Source organism: Amaranthus tricolor, chromosome 8 (genome assembly GCF_026212465.1).
Source record: "Amaranthus tricolor cultivar Red isolate AtriRed21 chromosome 8, ASM2621246v1, whole genome shotgun sequence".
Classification (NCBI taxonomy): Eukaryota; Viridiplantae; Streptophyta; class Magnoliopsida; order Caryophyllales; family Amaranthaceae; genus Amaranthus; species Amaranthus tricolor.
The window spans coordinates 31,452,350-31,472,474 of record NC_080054.1 but is presented as its reverse complement, the minus strand read 5'-3'; the positions used below and the strand labels follow the sequence as shown (position 1 = coordinate 31,472,474).

Here is a 20,125-nt window from a genome sequence, read left to right as displayed (position 1 = left end):
CCCATCCATTAAGGTATTTGTCGTACGGAAGATGGTTAAAGATCGTTTTGGTGTAGAAGTGAATTATAAGCGAGCGTGGTGTGCTGAGCAACAAGCGTTGTTGTCCATTTACGGGACCTAGGAAGGTTCTTACTCACTCCTTCCACGCTTTTTAGAAGCTTTGCAACATTCCAATCGGGGGTTAGTACTTGAGTGGTATTTTAAGGAGGACAATGACACGGGTGTATATGTGAGACCTAATATCAGGACCTTCCAACGTGTGTTTTGGGCCTTTAAACCTTGCATTGAAGGATTCAATTATTGTAAACCTCTTATCGCCATTGACAACACACACTTGTATGGTAACTATCGTCATACCTTATTGGCTGCCATTGCCCAAGATGGTGATAAGGGAATCTTTCCATTGGCCTTTGCCTTGGTAGAGAAGGAGAATATAAGTGCATAGTCCTGGTTCATGGTTTGAATTCGTAAGCATGTCACACAGAGGATGGGTTTATGCGATATTTCTGATAGACACGCTGGTATTTTAGCAACCATGGAAGAACCGGAGTGGCAACCACCTAATTCTTATCATAGGTTTTGCTTACGCCATTTGCTTAGTAACTTCAATCGTGCTATGGGTAATGTTCAGTTGAAGAAGTTGTTTGGTAAAACAGCTGAGCAAAGACAACAAGTTAAGGTAATGATTGGTTTAAAGGCAATTGCGACTGCAAAACGAGAGGCAATTTTCTGGATTGATGACGTGGGTGATATGTCTAAGTGGTCATTATATCATGATGGAGGTCATAGGTATGGTGTTACTAACACGAACTTAGCTGAAGTTTTCAACTATGTGATGAAGGGTGTACGTTTCTTACCTTTGACAACACTTGTTGAATTCACCTTCTATCGGGTAAACGACTACTTTGTTCAAAGACGTGAACGTGCTAGCGCATGGTTACTTGGAGGACACATGTACACAGCGCATGCCACTAGGATTATCAATAGAAATACTGAGAAGGAAAATTTTCATGACATATTCGCATTTGATTACAGAAGTGGTGTATTCGAAGCTAAGACTGGGAGGGGAACTATAGGATCGTCCAAGGGGGATAAGATTGAACATGTAGACTTGAATCAAATGAAGTGCACATGTAACAAACTTGAGATATACCACCTTCTTTGTTCACATATGCTTGCTATTTGCATCAAACGACACCTTTCACATGAGAGGTTCGTGGATCCGTGCTACACATCTCAAAGTTATGCAAGTACATACGAACCAATGATCGATAAGAGGTCATGGCCGCAATACACGGGCTTTGAACTTAGACATGATACCAATCAAATTCGGGGTAAGGGGAGGCCTAAGTCTAGGAGAAGTGCCAACGAAATGGATAAGGGTAGACCAAAACGATCTAATTGTCGTCGTTGTGGAAGCGAAGGTCACAACACTAGAACCTGTAACTCAAGGTAATATGCTATATATATTAGAATGATAATCTTGTAACTCAAGGTAATTTATTATATATATTTTATATTATTACATAATAGTTGTGATTTACATTTTACTAATGTTAACATGCAAGTAACTTATTTATATTTCAATGTTCATAGGTGTCTGATGCAAAAACGCTGGGCACCAGACATCCAGATTCCATTCCATGGGTGATCGATGATAGGAGCATCTCATACTTAGAGCTTGCAAGGTTATACGACTTTCACCTCGTCGCATACGGCAGAGTTGACCGTGTCATTATCACAGCACTAGTCGAGAGATGGCGTCAGGAGACGCATACATTTCATCTCCCTCTAGGTGAGGCTACCATCACATTGCTTGATGTAGCCTTATTAACGCGGCTTCCCATCGAGAGACGTGTCGTGTGTACAGCCGGACGCCAGCTATCAGGCTGGCGTCACATGGTGCATCGCATATTGGGAGAGCGCCCTCCACCGGAAGTGATCAGGGGGAGCGGTTTGCGATGCACATGGTTGGTTCAGACCTTCTCACATTTCCTCGATGGTGCTGATGAGGGCACCATTTCGAGGTACGCATGCTATATATGATAGGAGCTGTCTTGTTTGCTGATAAAACAAGCAACCAAATACAGCTCCTATACTTAACTTTACTTGACGACCCCTGGGAGCGCATCGCCGAGTATAACTGGGGCTCCGCAGCCCTAGGATACTTGTACAGGAGGCTATGTGGTGTTGCCCATAAGAACGACAAGGAGATTGCAGGACCACTAGTCATATTACAGGTAATAACAATAACATTTAATTCTAATCCACATTTGGTGAATTACATAATAATTACATTTGCGATCGTTAGCTGTGGGCGTGGGAGCATATTCTTATCGGCCAACCTTACAGAACCGTTGGTCGTGGTGATACTGCTCCTCCACCACAACCCCCACCAGATGTTGCATACGATTCGAGGTGGAATTTCTCACGCCGGACGCGCAAGCACACCGGTAGCGGTCTCGGATTCTACCAAGACCAGTTAGACTTGCTACGACCCAACCAGGTAAACATTTCAATACTCATTAACATTAGTACAATTTATTTAACATATCACTTACCTTTTCATAACATGTATTTTAGTTTTTGTGTGACTCATACCCTGCAGAAGCCTACGCAGTTGTATCTGAACACTTGGGGATTCATTCAGGTGCGTGGAGGACTTCTGTGCCACTCATATGCTTCGATATTGTTGAAGTACATCTACCAGAGCGCGTAATGCGCCAATATGGGTTGGTACAGGGGATTCCACCGCCTTGTGACACTGAAAACCAGCTGCACCTAATTTCGCGCAAAAATCAAGGTGGGGCAAACTGGATGGAGATCAACTGGTGTCACATCGCTCGTTGGGATGGTAGACTGGAGCTGCTGGCACAAGGTGCACCAATCGATGTTCATAGCGCACCTACTACACCAGACTACATGCCGTGGTTCCTCTCCATCATGCGCCGATGGATGACCCCACGTGTCATCTTCGCAGCAGCACATTATGCACCTGCTGCGCTTACGATGACCCAATTTGTAAGTCTTCATTTGCATTTATATGATTAAGTTTCTGATTAAATAATATAATATTACATTAAATAAATATTAATAGCAGGCACAAGGTGCGGTAGACATGATGCGGTACAGCCACGAGGAGCCGGTGAAGGAAATTTGTAAGTCGGCTCGCAGTTCCAGCACTTCATACCGGAAGTCGCTGCAGAGTCCTCATCGACTACCGCCCATACGCACGTCTCATCTCCTGCTTATGACTACCATTTGGAGGAGATGGACCATTCATACCCCGTTGACATTACGGGGACCTCGCAGGCTGGGCCATCACAGCCATCACAGTACCAGTCCCTTCCACTGCCAAAGTGACACCCGAACGCCTCTTACTATCGTAGGAGGCGTAGGAGACCAACTCAGTTGGATAGCGTAGATGAAGGTCGTGAGCGTTAACGTTTAACTTTTGTGTATTTGGATCAACTATGTATATATATATATATATACATATATATATATATATATATATATATATATATATATATATATGTATATATATATATATATATATATATGTATATATATATATATATATATATATATATATATATATATATATATATATTTATATATATATATATATATATTTATATATATATATATATATATATATATATATATATATATATATATTTATATTTATTTATTGAGTTGTATATTTCAAACATTTGTATATATTTTGTTGTATATATATGTTTAATTACTTTATCATAGCCTCTAAGCTTTAACTTACGAATGATCGGAGTTTTGGCGATGAATCATGCCGCCTGAAACATACATTGACTTGTAATTATTTATTCTAATGTCTCTAGTGCAAATAAAACAAATAACAACTCAAAAATTAAGAAAAAAAATATTGAACAGCAGTTCGCAGTTAGTAACTGCGAACAACAAATAAGACAAATTAGCTATTCGTAGTTACCAACTGCGAACAACTATTTTGTTTTATTTGTTGTTCACAGTTACTAACTGCGAACAGCTCCGAACCACAAATTTGGGATTTTTACGCTTACTTTTGAAAATTTTTTGAAACTTAGTTTATTTAATTAATTTTTTTTTTTTGCTTAAGTATTTCAAATTTTCTTAAAAAATTTATCATCTTAAGCGTGCCAAACATAATTGCATAACTATACTTCAAATCTTGATATTTCTTTGTTTTATTTTATTATACCTCGAAATTTTCATATAATATATATAAAAAAATATTATGTTATACATTAAGAACATTCTTTAGATTTATGACATGGTATTTTTTCTATGTAAGATAGTAACTTTTATGATTAAGTGTTTTTAGTTCGATCGTGACCTTGAATTTTTTTTATCTTATTGAAATCAAGAGTGTAAAATGCTTCTTAACCTTCTCATTTTAAACAACCTTCTTATTGATTTCTTGCCATCAATGACAAGTATTTTAGAATTGATATAATACATATTGGTATTCTTATAACCTAGAGTATAATACGAAGTCATCCGAGCCACTCAATTTGTTTCATTTTTCATTATACTATCTATATCCAAACGAATTTGCTTTATTTTCATTTGTATATGATCTGACATTTATCGTTGATATTCTCTCCTATTTCAAATATCTAATTTATCGTCTATATTCAATTTTTTTAGTGTATGCACTAAAAGCAAATGAAACTAAATCATACTATATACTAAAGCATTCAACAATAAAAGTTTTTCCTCTCAATTCTACTACTTAAATTTTATTTTAGATAATTTTTTATATTTAATTTTATTAATTCATCACTTATCCATCTATCTATACATCATACTATATACCAGAGCAATAGAAAATTTGGACACATGTCACTGCAACAAGAAAAGTTTTCTCCCCTAATCATACTACTTAGATTATTTTAGTTAATTTTAATTTAAATTGGATATTCATATGCTAATGGCGATGGGAACACTTGCAAGGTAAAATATTTTTGTTAACTAACCTGTTTTGTTCTTCTGATCTGATTGAATCTGATATGATCATTTACTAAGGTCTGATCTGATCTGGTCTGATTCAGTTTGATCTGATGTGAATCCTTTTTAACTGGTCTGATCTAGTCTGGTCTGATCTGATCTAAATTAATTATATATTATTATTATTATTATTATTATTATTATTTGGCAAATAAAAATTTTTCATTCACCAGAAAAAACCATAATCATCAAGGCAATTAAAAACTCAACTTTTTTTTTATTTGCATCAGTGTGGAAACGAAATCCACTAAAAAAACAGTATGCAATAGCAAAAGTCCAGTGCTATACATAGTAAACTATAATAGCTACACTTAAAGACAGTATGCAACACAACCAATTCCATAAGCATTAATATGCACACAGCAGCATGAATAATATGGCAGCAGAGCAGATCAGCAGGTGCAGCACAGTCAACCAGTTCAACACATAAGACAGCTGCAAGAGCAGCACAGTCAGCAAGCAGGTACTCCAGCAACAGCATCCCATCTGAACAACAACATAGACAAACTGCACCAGGAGACAGCAGAAAACAACAATCCCTTGATAGAAACCTAATGATCAGCAGGTCCCCAAAACAGCTCAAGAGAGCAACTACTCAAAATGCAACCAGTTACTAATCCTGCTATCAGTAACCATAGGATACAAAGCCGCAAATCGATTCTGACTAGTTAGCTGAATAGTACCAAAAACCTGCTACGTAGTTCTCACAAAATCCATGCATTTCTATTCATCCAAATATGATAAATCACAGCAGCATGAAAAGCACAAAGAAATACATCGCATACTAAAAGGACCTTCAAAGAAAAGATGCTTAGTAGACTCAGGATACATACCCATTATTATTATTATTATTATTATTATTGTTATTATTATTAATATTACTATTAATATTATTATTATTATTATTATTATTATTATTATTATTATTGTAATTTTCTTAATTAAGTAATTATTATACTATTATTATTATTATAACACATACAATACTAATAATAATAATAATAATAATAATAATAATAATAATAATAATCTGATATAATGTGGTCTGGTCTGATCTAATCTGAGCTGAATAAATTTAATCAGATCAGATCAGATTTCAATAAGAATAAATTTTAAATTCAAAAAATAAGTTGAAGAGACATTTTCTAAATAAGTTTTATTGATAATTTTGTTATTTATTTTACCTATTTATTTTGATTATAATATTATTTTATTTTTTATTTTTTATATTACTGAACATTATGCCATTGCTATAAAACAATGATAACAATAGAAGATTTGAACATGTGTTACTGCAACAAGAAAAGTTTTCTTTTCCAATTTTACTACTTATTTTGATTAGAATATTTTTTATTTTTTATTTTTTATATTACGGGGAACTGTACATTGCTATAAAACAATCATTTAAAACTCATATAATAACTTAATTATATATATAAGATTAATAATATTTATTTAAATAATTAATAAATCGTACTTGGCACGAAAACCTATCTAGTAACCATTAATATATATATATATATATATATATATATATATATATATATATATATATATATATATATATATATATATATATATATATATATGAGAAAATTCTATGAAACTACCTATTTTATACCTGAATTTGCAAAAAACTACCTTATCTAATTTTTTTTGCAAAAAACTACCTTATATAATACTTTTGTTTGCAAAAGACTACCTTCTAACGGATTTGAGAGTTTGACCGTCAAAACTAACCTTTGACTATCACGTGTGACGCACGTGACCCTTTAATAAGCAAACCTTCCTTCTTCATTTCAGACATTCCCAGCCATTTTCTTGTTGCTGGTGTCACTCTGATAAACAACATGGCCAGACAATGATAGACCGTCCGAGTCACCATGAGCTAGAACCATTTTCTTCTGCATTTTCATATCTTCTCTTTCCAAGTTCTTTACTTTTCTATCCATATCTCTATTTGCCGTCATCCTTTGTTTTAATTCTCCCTTGTCTCGTTCTCTGAAATGGAAAACCATCAAGGCAAAGACCTGCATTGATTCAATCAAATCCTTTTCGGAAGTCTCTGATAATCTTTCCAATGATTGATTCCATTGGTTGCATATTACAAAGATAGGAGGTGCCCCTGCCCTTCCGGGTGAGAAAGGCGCTATACCATCCGCTGTTTCTTCTGGTTCATATAAGATACATTTCAGCAGCCAACAATTTAATGCTCTCACATAGCCCTTCTGAGCCCCGATCCATTCTGTGAACCGGTAAGTCCAATTTAAAAGGTCATGCTCCAGCTGCAAGGATGCTTCTAAATGTGTATCACTAGGATTGCTCGGAAACGCAAGCGCATCTAAACCCCGCGCACCGTCAATTGCCGCGCACTGATTATGGTGACATTCAAGCATAACTTTCCACATCCTACTTAAACTGAATTAAAAAAAAAATGGTTTAATGGAGAAAGTTGACAAGTTACTGGAAGATGTCTCAAGGAAGAAGGGAGCGAATTCAAGAACTTTGAGAACCGGTTTTTTCGAAGAAGAAGAGGAAAGAAATGGTTTTTTCGAAGAGCAGCAATGAAGAACAGTTCTGAAATGAAGAAGGTTTGCTTATTAAAGGGTCACGTGCGTCACACGTGATAGTCAAATGTTAGTTTTGACGGTCAAACTCTCAAATCCGTTAGAAGGTAGTCTTTTGCAAATAAAAGTATTAAACAAGGTAGTTTTTTGCAAAAAAAAATTAGATAAGGTAGTTTTTTTGCAAATTCAGGTATAGAATAGGTAGTTTCATAGAATTTTCTCTATATATATATATGTTTTTTGGCAAAATCAAAACTTTAAGTTAGTATATTTAAATAATTCATTCCAAAAAAATAATTTATTAATTAATTAATCAACTAAAGTAGCAAATCTTAACCGTTAGGGTAAAGTTTGTTGTTCTTTTTCAAAAAATTAAAAAAAAAAAATGTTATTAAACTCCTAACATAATGGATCAGAGTTTTTCCTATTGTTTTTTTCCCTCAAACATCATGATCTGAATCTAAAGATTTTTTCATTATGCAATGAATATCATCCGTTCTCAATTATAATTGAAAATTGAATAATGGCGATTATTTTTTTTTAATACAGATTTTACGTATATGATTATTGAAACTAGAATAATTGAGGAGTAATATATATGATTAAGAAGAAGAAAAAGAAAAAAGATGGATCATATTGTGATAGGAGGAAAGCAGCTAAGTTTAGGAGATTCAAATGAATTCGAGAATGAAGCAAAAATGTCTCTTAGTGACCGTCTTAAGAAATTCAAAATCTCCCAATTTGATGTTGATGCTTTGATCTCCTCTAAATGCCCTTACATGGCTGAAAAGGTTTTCTCTTCTCATTTTTTTTTTCTCATAATATAGCAATTTTAAAGGGATTGACGAATTTTTTTTTATCTTTAACTACCTGAATTATTGGGATTAGCCGTAACAATGAGTCAGTATTGTTAATAATGTCATTATTTTGTGTTTTATAACTTTTTTTGAATTATTACTTGTTTATTATGCTTCATTAGGAACTTAAGCAGTTAACAATATATCTTAAGGAGCTACAGAAGGCCTCAGCAGAGGAAATGCGTAAGAGTGTATATGCTAATTACTCTGCGTTTATACGGTCAGCAGAATTACCTCTATACAGCAACCATCCTGTTTAATTATTAGGAGTAATGCTTATTTGCTATGATTTATTTGTATGATCTGCATCGTAAGATGATAGCACCATCGTAATTTCCAGGACTGCCAAGGAAATATCATTACTCGAGGGTCAACTTCTATCACTACGACAACTCTTATCAGCACAAGCCGGAGTCATACATGGCTTAGCCGATGGGGTTCACGCCAACTCATTATCACCGGGCCCACAAGGCCCTTCCGATGAAGAAATATTGAAGAACAATAATAGCGAGGTCACCAAAATGGAGAACTGGTTGAATGAGTTCCTTGAGTCATTGGAAGTTCTGCTAGCTGAGAGACGGGTGGAGGAAGCCTTAGCGACCTTGGATGAAGCTGAAAAGGTTGTGGAAGATGCCCATGACAGGGGGACCCTTAACTTGGGAATGTTGACAGGGCTCCAAAATGCCATCACTACAAGCAGGATTAAGTTAGCTGATCAGCTTGTAGAAACAGCAACAAAATCTTCTACGAAAAGTGCTGAGAGACGAGCAGTCGTTTTGGCTTTGAAAAGACTAGGAGATGGTCCAAGGGCTCATTCGTTGCTTTTGAATGCACATCGACAGAAATTGCACCAGAGCATGCACAGTCTGAAGTCTGCAGGAACAGCTAATGCAGGTGTGGAGTACTGTACTAGTCTCTCAAAGCTTGTGTTTTCTACCATCGCCCAAGCATCAAATGATTCTCTTGTTGTTTTCGGGGAGGATTCATCGTATACCTCGGAGTTAGTGACCTGGGCGGTTAAGGAAACTCAACAGTTTGGTGTTTTGGTTAGGAGGCAATCGTTGTCTCAATCAGCTGGTTCAGGGAATCTCAGAACAGCTGCTGCGTGCGTGCAGATATGTTTGGGACATTGCTCGCTGCTTGAGGCTCGAGGACTTGCACTCTCTCCTGTTCTTCTCAAAGATTTTAAGCCGATTTTTGATCAGGCGCTTACTTCTAATTTGAGAAGGATTGAACAAAGCTGTGCCGCTCTTGCTTCTTCTGATAATTGGTCTTTGACACTTCCACCTGGAGGGAACGCTACTACTCAAATTAAACTAACTAGAAGTGCACATAGATTTAATTCTATGGTTCAGGTGCAACTTATTATAAATTCGTATGGCAAGTCTAATTAGTTCCCTAGTCTGAGTGCAATGCATATACTAAGGCTTTCCCCTTTCAGGATCTTTTTGAAGATGTCGAACCCCTAGAGACTCTACAACTCGTGACTCCCTTGCTTGAAGGTTTAATACATGTGTTTAACTCCTATGTAAACACCCTAATAAATGCATTCCCGGTATCAGTGAATGAGGCAAACCAAGATGGACTAGGAGTCTCAATAGTCAAGGTGGCCGAGACTGAAGCCCAACAGCTTGCTTTGCTTGCTAATGCGTTTTTTCTAGCTGATGAGTTTCTCCCTCGTGCTGCTTCAAGGCTGTTGTCCTTCAACCAGACTAATAGAAGTGAGGAACCTTCTAGAAAAGATTTAGATCGACAAAACCGTGTTGCAGAACAGAGAGATTGGAAAAAGAGGCTGCAAAAGTCGGTTGATAGGTTAAGAGATAGCTTCTGTAGACAGCTTGCATTAGAGCTCATATTTACTGATGATGGTGAACTCCGTCTTACATCACAATTATACACTAAATTGGATGGTTATGCTGAGGAACCCGAGTGGTTCCCATCTTCAATTTTTCAGGTTATCTATCTCCTTCATCTTGGTTAGATAATGATAGAGCATATAACATATCATGGGGGCTTCAACAATCAGCTTAAGCGATATCATGTCAAGGAACAAACTCAACCAAATGGTGGAGCTAAAGGTTGAAGCCCTCGGGATACGCTATATACTCTATCAGATATATAAGGTCCATTCGTTTCCCCATGAAAATCACTATTTGAACTTTCATGAACTTATTTTGGTTGAGAATTGAACTTGGATTGGGGTGTTTTTATCAGGAGTTACATATGAGATTGAGTCAGATAGCTGCACTTGCATCAGAGATCTTTATAGGTCGGGAAAGATTCGCGACATTGCTACTAATAAGGTTGACTGAGACGGTGATTTTATGGATTTCTGATGATCAAACCTTTTGGGAAGAAATCGAACAGGGCGCAAAACCTTTGGGTCCTTTTGGCCTTCAGCAGGTAAAATATTTAAGTCATCTTATCATATTCAATACATGTTTTAATGATGATTGGATTTTTGTTGTTGCAGTTTTACTTAGATATGGAATTCGTGATGCTATTTGCATCCCAAGGCCGTTTCTTGTCTCGAAATCTCCAGCAAGTAGCTAAAAACATCATTGCTAGAGCTATTGATGCAGTTTCTGCTACTGGGATTGATCCTTACAGGTCAGTTAAGAATACACAATAAAATGAATTTGTTCATTATTGTCACCCATAAGCTCAGTCTTTTTTGTTTTCGGGGTGCTTTCTATAGTACCTTGCCAGAGGATGAATGGTTTGGAGAAGTAGCAAATATTGCAGTGAAGATGTTAACAGGAAAGGCCAGCTTCGAAAACGAGGAGCATGAAGATATGAGCCCTACTGCTTAACTGTAGCAGATCAATATTATCTCAGGTTTCGATTTTTGGGTGCTCATTGATCAGAATCTTTGAAATCATATTGTTACCTAAAAATAAGTTCGTGCAAGATGAATGTCAGATACTCTTCCTCTATTTAGTCAGTAGTTTTGAGAATGTTCAGCAGCAAACAATGTTGTATATTTGTTCACTTCCCTTCATTTTGATTTATTCAAAAGGCATATAAAGAAGGTGAGTTCTGGTTAATTAATACATTGAGTAATGAACCATTGCCAAACGTACTATGAACTAAAAAGAAAATTTGAACTATAAGGTCAAAGAGCAATACCATTTGCCAAGTAGTGCTCAAACTTGTCAATCTTACCTATGTTAGTTAGCTTACCCTTCTTACAAGGCGAAAAGAGGAAACATAATGAAAGAACCTTAAATAAGGAGATTGTATTAGAGTTATCAAAATGCAGAAGTATTTAGGGGGCGAATCTAGGATACTAGTATATGGTGAGCTGAATACATTTTTGCATATAAATTGACAGACATTTTTCAATGCTATATGTTACATAATAGTTCAACATTAAAAAGTGTTTTGTGAAAATCAACCCGTCCATGGCCTGAGCCTAGATTTTGGTCTGAAATTACCAAGAACGTACTATTTCAGAGAGATAATAAGCTGACAAGTGACCACCTACTTAGGGTTGACTCCTAGCAATGTCTGGTGGTTTCAGAAGTCAGAACATACCAAAATCTTTTTGGGCTGCATGTTCTAAATGCTCTAAAAAAAAAGGTTTGACTTGGAGGTCACATGGGGTACTCTTAGCCGCCAGATCTGGCATAGCGATGCGTACTATCAAATAGACCAATATTATTGAGGACACAATTCACCAGTTTTGGTATTTTGTTGGTCATTCTATGCAACTTCATTTGTACTTTGTTTACGTGTGCCTATATTCTCACTTCATAGTTTATACTATGTTCACCATCAAATATCAAATAGAATTAAGCAAATAAAAGGTATAGATTGGTACAAGAGCAGCCGATTTGAATTTTGTACCATAGTTGCCGATACTAAAAAATTGTACTTTTTGAGAAGATGAAGAGAAGACCGATAAAAGAAGGCATATAAAAAAAGAACCCTTAAAGTTGAAACTTTACTATATAAAAATTTAGACAAACTATCAGCCCAGCACAATATTGTAATTGTATAATGGTACTGGCAAGGCTACTTTACTACCAGTCTAATCTCTCTATATTCTAATTCCTTTTACTTTAAGAATTCCCTTCAAAAGACCAAATTTGAGTAGTTGCCTATCATCCAGTTCCTAAGTTGATGAATATTGTAGGGGAAACGAGAATATGCAACACAGTCTGACAGCTTTGGGTTGGGAAACTAACAAGTAACTACTAACTATGTTCTGTTCTTTGAACCTGAATTTAGATTTTCCAAACACAATAACTTTTCTTCCTGGTTCGACACGATCAATCTACGCTCCCAACAATCTCACAGGATCAGTAGAGATGTTTTGCAGGCAGCTCTCTGACATATGTTTATCTATTAAGCGGACATGAGAACATCGGTTTTGGACTTCCATTTTGGAATAGTTACTAACATCTCACAATCTTCTAAGGACTGGAATACCAAAAAACCATTTAGATGGCACTGGCAGTATAAACTTTGAACCTAAAAAGAAGCTCAAAGATTTGGATTTGTGAGATAATCTTTTTAAGAGACAAATTCCAATTGGGCGGTTTTCCGTTGAGCTCTTATCCATAAACCTAGAATTATGTGGAACAACTCATCTCTTCCTCCTTGCAAGATTTTGTTCTTAATAATAGTATATGATAGAAATAAGACTAGAATTAGCTTTTAAGTAGTCTTTTCAAGGCAAAGTTGGTACACATTCTCTAAACTCTCTCACCAAATCTTGCACGAGACCATCCCAACATGAGGCAAACTTATATAACTAACCCATTTTCATAGTTAATCACTTTAAAATAGTAAGTGATAATTTAAGGTTTTACGTAATCACTCTAAAACTATCAAAAGTAATCACTTTAACGTTACAAGTAATCGCCTTACTATCGTAAGTGTATATTAAATCGGCTCAGTAGAAATAATCTCACCGTGGGACAGTGTCATTTGAGAATTTGTGTTGCTCTTAAGACATACAACCATGTATTTTTTAATGAAAGTGAAGTCTTAAAACTTTTGTTAATACATAAAGTATTAAGCACTCAATAAAGTTACAATCCAATTCAGCATGGTTATGGGCTATGGTTGGGTGAATGACAATTGACAATGTCCAGATCTCTCCAAAAAAAAATTCATATTGGAGTACAAGTCTTATAATAAGTACTTCTAAAGAGGCCAAACACTCCTTTTCTTTAAAACAGGGGGGGGGGGGGGGGGGGGGGGAAGCATTGATGATTATGTGAAGACAGAATTATAATTGCAGGCAGGGGCAAGATTCCACTGTCTAATCCTATACTTTTATATCTGCATGTGAATGGCCCTGTTATCCATGTACAGTACATGTGCATCAGACTATAAACTCCCTTCATCATGGGATATCTGAAAATATAAACATTAATATACACACAGAATCACATTTACTTTTCAAAAACTAGACCTATTCTTTTTATTTCACATAAATAATCTTACATTTTTTGCAGCATATACTCCTATTAATTCAACAAGGGGTCTTGACCCATCCCTAATTGCTGATAGTTTGAATAATCGAGTCCAATTAACCGTGTACAACATAATATTTGCTCAGGCAACTCTTCAGCTTTATTTCCCTGTTACACAATGCAAGACATGCTACATCAGCAAAACTAGTTAAATGCGCTTTTTTAAAGAAAATGTTTCAATACGATGTTCTTTGTGGAGAAGAGAATAACTAATAACTTGCCTGTATGGTGAGTCCAAAATCCAGAATGCACATCTTTAATCTGTCAAGGAATGCCTCGAAGCCTTTCCTTGAAATGTAACTAAATCTGTGCATATCCAAATCGATCTCGAAGTAATTCTCTCCCTGCAAACATGTAGCACCACCAATATAAGAATCCCAAAGCACATTAAACTTTAGTGAGTCAAAGATGTTTCATAAATGATACATGTATTTCTATGCTTTACCACCTTGCATCTAAAGCATCAAAAAGAGAAAGAATTAAGATTTGTTTCAACAGAAGTATTTAAGTCTTAATGCAAATCCACCGTTATAAATAAATTCAGATTAAAAGAAAATTATTACTAACTCGTTAATTTCGGTAACATGTATAATTTTCCTGCTGAGCACATAACTATTTCTGACTCTTTACATATGTTGATAGTGGAACACTTAGAAAACGTCATGAGATACACTATTACTAGGGAGACGAATCAACTCACTGAGAAAAACTCGTGTTGAGGACGAGAAAGGACAGGCTTTTCGTTATAGGCATTTATAAGCTTCTTCTCTGCAGCGCTTAAATGAAGGTCATCCACGTTGCCAAGACGACCCAGAATTTTTAACCGCTCACGGAAAGGTGCAATACTATCCATGGGAAAACCTTTTACCTTTTCAACTTCATCGTGCATCAATCTCTGCATAATAAACAATAACATAAGGAAGTCATTCAAAATATATAATCAATAAATAGATCTCGATGCAAGAATCGGTTTCAAAATGTATCATGGCTTACCCTTATAGCTTCTTGGAAGTTGGATGGGACTTCTTTCGAAAAATGTTCATTAATCTTAAAATACATAACTATATTTATTCCTTCACCATCAACTTCATTTTGAAATAATGCAGCAGGATATAATGGCACCTAGAACCAGGAAATAAACAACAATACTATCAAAATTCAAAACTATCAAGTTGCCATATTGAGGCCTGTAATCACAGACATTATACTTATCATATTATAGAAAACATTGCGTAAGCTATCAAAAATTTTCAGCCTAATTGCAGGTCATTAAGTTTGAAAAGATTCAACAATATACAAGTAAAAATGAGATGTAAAAACAGATAATTCAAAACGTGACATCTCAAAGAGTATGAAAACAAGGAAAGAATATGATCAAAAACAAAATGGCCATGTTGTATGAAAATGACATTTCATACTCCATCCATCCCCAAGAGATTGCCACAATTTTCTTTTTAGTTTGTCCCTTTTACTTTGCTATAATTTCCTTTTATTGAAATGTCCCCACTACCTTCTTTTATTATTATCAACACATTCCAACTCTCTTCTAATATCATCCACACAATTCAAATGGTCCCACCATTTCTTAATCTTCATGCAATATACAACTGTGGCGATTTCTTGGAGACTAAGGCAGTGCCTTTGCCAGTGTCAAAAAAAGTGCACCTCCAAGGTGCCAAAGAGCAATAGCCCAATGCTTGTACCAGGTCTGCTAATGACTATTACAGACCCCGGAGGCACTAAGAAGCACTTTAGCTTTGAACACTGAAGATCCTTTTTCTTTAATTAGAAAATTTTGATTTCAAAAGGCAGCACCATGTCTGCTAATGCCTAACAACACCTAAATCCTAATGACCATAGCTTTCAACTTCCTGGGTCCTTATTCTATAACTATAGTTATTAAAAATTTGACAAAGCAGTTGCTGATAATATCAAATCCAAACAAGAGAGTACAACTTTCTTAATTTGGCTTTTGAAGAAATAAGGGTCATAATACCTGAGCATTTACAATAAGAATAGGGGGAAAACCAGCAGCCGAAGAATTAAGTACAGGAAGTTCCACAAACCGAGCCACATGCTCAATTTTTCGTGGCGACAAGAACAGATCAACACCAAAAGGATAATATGCAGCATAATTTGGAGCAAAATCCTTCTTTTTATCCCTGGCATACAAAGGCACAATCCAGGGTCAGACAAGCAGCCAAAATTAGAAGCGTCTAATTAATATTTTTATACTTAAAGCCTAATCTTGTGAATGTAAATAGATATTGGGCTTCTCCTTCAAAGAACTAGCAAGATTTTGTTCTTACCTGAAATAGTTCTGTCCACGAACTCTAAAAGAATTTGGTTCAATAATAGACCAACTGTTCATGATTTCCTTTTCTATAGGCGAAAAAGGCACTTGAGACCCTGCAAGTGGTCTTTGCAGAAGTGTCTTTGAAGAAACTGCAGTAAATTTAATAATTTTCAATTTTGGATTTGTACATTCTCATAAGGATTTTCATTAACATGCATTTCTAAGCTACAAAGTACAAGTGCTTACATCTCGAATTTGGGGGTCCATCCCTCCATTTGAAGGAAAATTTTGAGGCTACCTTTTTCCTTGCACTTGGTGGACTAGAGCTGATTGATCTTCTCTTCTCAATTGAAGGTGCGGTGGTAGTATTAAGGCAAGGCAAACAATTATTAGGAAGAATTCCACAATGATCCAGCACTTTATCTTCCTTGCTGGTGATATCATCCACGGAAGAGGATATTTCATCAAGGTATACGCTGTGCCTCATTTCCATTGAATTTCTACCGACATCACTCAAAGAATTACGTGCTGAGTGTGCTTCATGAGAATTTCTACCCACCGCTAAACCATTTTGAGATAAGATATCTGCATTTCGTGATAATCATCTACTACTAAGATGGGTAGCGAGAGCTTCTATAGCTATCTTCAAATCATAGTAGCAAAACAAACAAAAAACATACCGTCTGGAACACTCTGGAAATCTTCTTCACCATCAGACTCAAATATCATCATTGAATCATACCATGCCTCCTCTACGCCACCTGTAGAGACCATGACAGAAACTATTCATATTTTGTAATAGAGAAAAGCCACCATTAAACTAGTATAAATATTGAAGTGCAAAAAAGCTACTAATAAACCATTAAACCTACATTTGATTAGAAGAATCATTTGTACATAATGCCAAAACGAAGACAAAACAGAATCAGATTTTAGAATCCAGAATACACAAAAAGCTGCATTTAAGACTTCAATTTATAATTGTTCATAACATTTCAGTATGACGTTCACTTAATCTGTCCCTAAAGCTTCTGTCAATTTGCGAAATCAGGTACTGTTGTTTGCTTCCCACCAGTAGCATGGCGTTATCTTGATTATTTCTTATTGAATCATGAATAACTTATAGCTCAGAGTCTCAATTTGACCGCAATAGATCACTCCAAAATTCTACCAAACATAATCCTGTATTCTTATCGTTATCAAAGGATTTGAAAAACATCATATGCCACAAACTATACATATAAATTTATTAGCCACAAACATTACATTGTTAAAACATGTGGAAGCAGAAGTTATACCAATAAAGTTTACTTGGATCTATTTCATTTCTCCTAAAAGATGTATAACACCAAAATTACCCCAAAAGTTCAAACCGCTAGCTGCAATATATATAATCAAAATTGGCACATTTCAGGAAGAACAATTTTTGACAAAAGACAAACATCCTAATATCCTATAGAAAATTGTATCAAGCCTAGTAATGTAGTCTTGCTCAATGAGTGAGCTAGTCTGCTAAGAAGTCCAGAAAACAATATTCATCAACAAACTCTTTCAGGCTCACTTTCGTCTGGAATTTTTTGATCATGTAAACTTCTGTGGCAGTTTAAGTAAACTTAGGGAATTTACCATTTTCAGCTAAGCAAATTAGCTCTAAAATGGCTGAGATAAGTACCTTGCTAGTCTACAAGCCTACAACATTAGACACTCAATTAATTCCACATAATTAGAACCTAACAGCAGAAATAGCCATGTATTCTAAACATAGCTTCTTAGTCTCTACATCAATTTTGACATTAACATAATTAGAATCAAAGATCAAAGTCATTCCAACAAACCCGATTTGGCACAAACTTACAAATTGAGAAAAGCATAAGATTCAGAAAAATCAAAAAATTAAATAAATACATATAAATTAAATAACATACTTTTATTAATCACATTAATTATACTCATATCAATCTAACTAAACCCTTTACAAGGCACAGTAATCCAAAAAAAAAAGCAAAATAAAGTAAAAAGAAAAAGTAACACATCAGCAAAAAAAGTAAACTACTACCCAGAAACACCAGCAAAATCAATGCACATTTCCTTCAATCATCAAATACAACAAATTTGGAAAAAGATCACAGTTTTTATTAATGCAATCAACATAATCACATCAGACATCAAACACAAAAATGAAAATCTGGGTTTTTCTTCTAACACCCTAATCAATCAAAAGAAAGATAATTAAACAAAAAGATTAACCTTGGTAGGTAGGATTACTGGTGTAGCGATCTGGGAAAGAAGTGGACTTTAAAACATGATTAGTATTATTGTTACAAGCATATAAAGGACGATCAGACAAACGAGAAGAAACTCTATTTTTAATTGCTTTTCTCTTCTTATGATTATCAGTAACAGAGCTAGTATTATGAGCCTTCTTCTTTGACCTCTTCAATGGCTTCCCAACACACACTTTTGAGGTAGAAAAACAAGCCCCCATTTTTACCCACCTTCTATGATTTGTTTCTCTCTCTCTCTAGAATATGTTGCAGAAGAGAGAGAGAGAGAGAGAGAGAGAGAGAGAGAGAGAGAGAGAGAAAGGGTATAAAAGGAAATGGAGGAAATATATAATCTGGGACTGGGTTTTATGTATGTATAGATGAAAATATGTAAATGTAATGAATTGAATGCAAAGAAGATTGAGAAAAGTGAGAGAAAATGGAAGAGAGAGAAAGCACCAATAAGGAAGGAAAGATTTACTTGTGTGAAGAGGTGGGTGGAGTGGAAAAACAATAGAAAAAGGAAAATAAGAAGAGATTTCCATTAATCATCATTAACTAAGGTTTTGGAATATTAAATTAAAAGTTATCAAATGTAATCAAAAAAGTAGACCAAGAACAACAACTCTTCTTTTTAGTTGTGCTTTCTTTTCTTTCATATGAATTATGTTGATTTTTAGTTTTTTTTTTTAAAAAAAAAAAAACATTATTGCTTTTTTATGGTTGGTTGATGTTGAATTGTTGATGTTGTTTTTTAACTAATATTTTAGTGGGATAATTATTTGTAATAAAATAATGTCATAGGGTGGGATTACTAATTATTTGTTGTTGGATTTATGTGACTTTTTAGATTTTGAGGATGATATTGAACATTTATGGGTATTGATATTGACTACTAGTGAGTAGTGATAAATATTTTTATTTTCTCCACATCTAACATTATAAAAGTAATTTTTATCACTTACTCCTAAAAGTCTATATTGTTTTTAAATTGGTTAAAATTTATAAGTGCAAAGAAAAATAACTTTAATCAAATAATTATATTGTGGTTCAAAAATAAGCTTAGTTTAAAACATTAAGGTGGAGAGAATATAATAATAATTAATTCTTATTTTCATCTAATGACTTTGAATTGTTAGAAGAAAACAAGTCCTAAATAACTAATAAGAGATGTTCATTTTAAAATGTAATTTAGAATACAAAATAGTTTTATTTAGTGCCAACAAATTCAAAATAAATTATTTAAGATACTCCCCCAATTCAGCAGTAACGTCTTATTTGCTTATTGGACACTATTTATCTTTTATTTTTAATTTTTATTTTATTATTAATCTATAAGTAAAAATATAATCATGTGGAATCTTATTTGGTCTCAATGTAAGGATTATTCATATCAATTTTTCATAATTTTAATTATACACAATTAGAGATATTAACAATTAAATAAATACATTGAATAGAGTGTATAAAATAAATGAGATATTAGTAGTGAATTAGAGGGACTATAAAAAAAACACAAATTCTTGTAAGAGTCGATCTCTTTGAGAGATCATCTCTAATTGGGCAGACCCATTATATATTTTTTAAAATATTGTAAGTAAGCATTAAGAATAATATAAGTATACAT

At 34.7% G+C, this 20,125-nt stretch overlaps 2 protein-coding genes across 3 annotated transcripts; one reads left to right on the top strand and one right to left on the bottom strand.

The window, feature by feature from the left end:
* Positions 1-8,049: 8,049 nt before the first annotated feature.
* Positions 8,050-11,652, top strand: LOC130820843 (exocyst complex component EXO84A). Its single transcript, XM_057686382.1, has 7 exons — positions 8,050-8,386; positions 8,575-8,672; positions 8,793-9,807; positions 9,894-10,406; positions 10,667-10,855; positions 10,926-11,062; positions 11,151-11,652. The coding sequence occupies exons 1-7, from the start codon at positions 8,222-8,224 to the stop codon at positions 11,263-11,265; spliced, it is 2,232 nt and encodes a 743-aa protein (XP_057542365.1). The 5' UTR covers positions 8,050-8,221; the 3' UTR covers positions 11,266-11,652.
* A 2,042-nt stretch (positions 11,653-13,694) lies between these two features.
* Positions 13,695-19,071, bottom strand: LOC130820844 (uncharacterized). Of its 2 annotated transcripts, XM_057686384.1 has the most exons (10): positions 18,482-19,071; positions 16,915-16,995; positions 16,481-16,819; positions 16,248-16,383; positions 15,935-16,100; positions 14,932-15,060; positions 14,639-14,833; positions 14,160-14,282; positions 13,910-14,046; positions 13,695-13,819 (listed from the first exon to the last, which is right to left on the bottom strand). In XM_057686384.1, exons 1-9 carry the CDS (start codon positions 18,717-18,719, stop codon positions 13,933-13,935), a joined length of 1,521 nt encoding a protein of 506 aa, XP_057542367.1. In that variant the 5' UTR covers positions 18,720-19,071; the 3' UTR covers positions 13,695-13,819; positions 13,910-13,932. The 2 variants fall into 2 exon arrangements, with proteins under 2 accessions (XP_057542367.1, XP_057542366.1); XM_057686383.1 differs by having other exon boundaries at positions 13,695-14,046.
* Between the last annotated feature and the right edge of the window lie 1,054 nt (positions 19,072-20,125).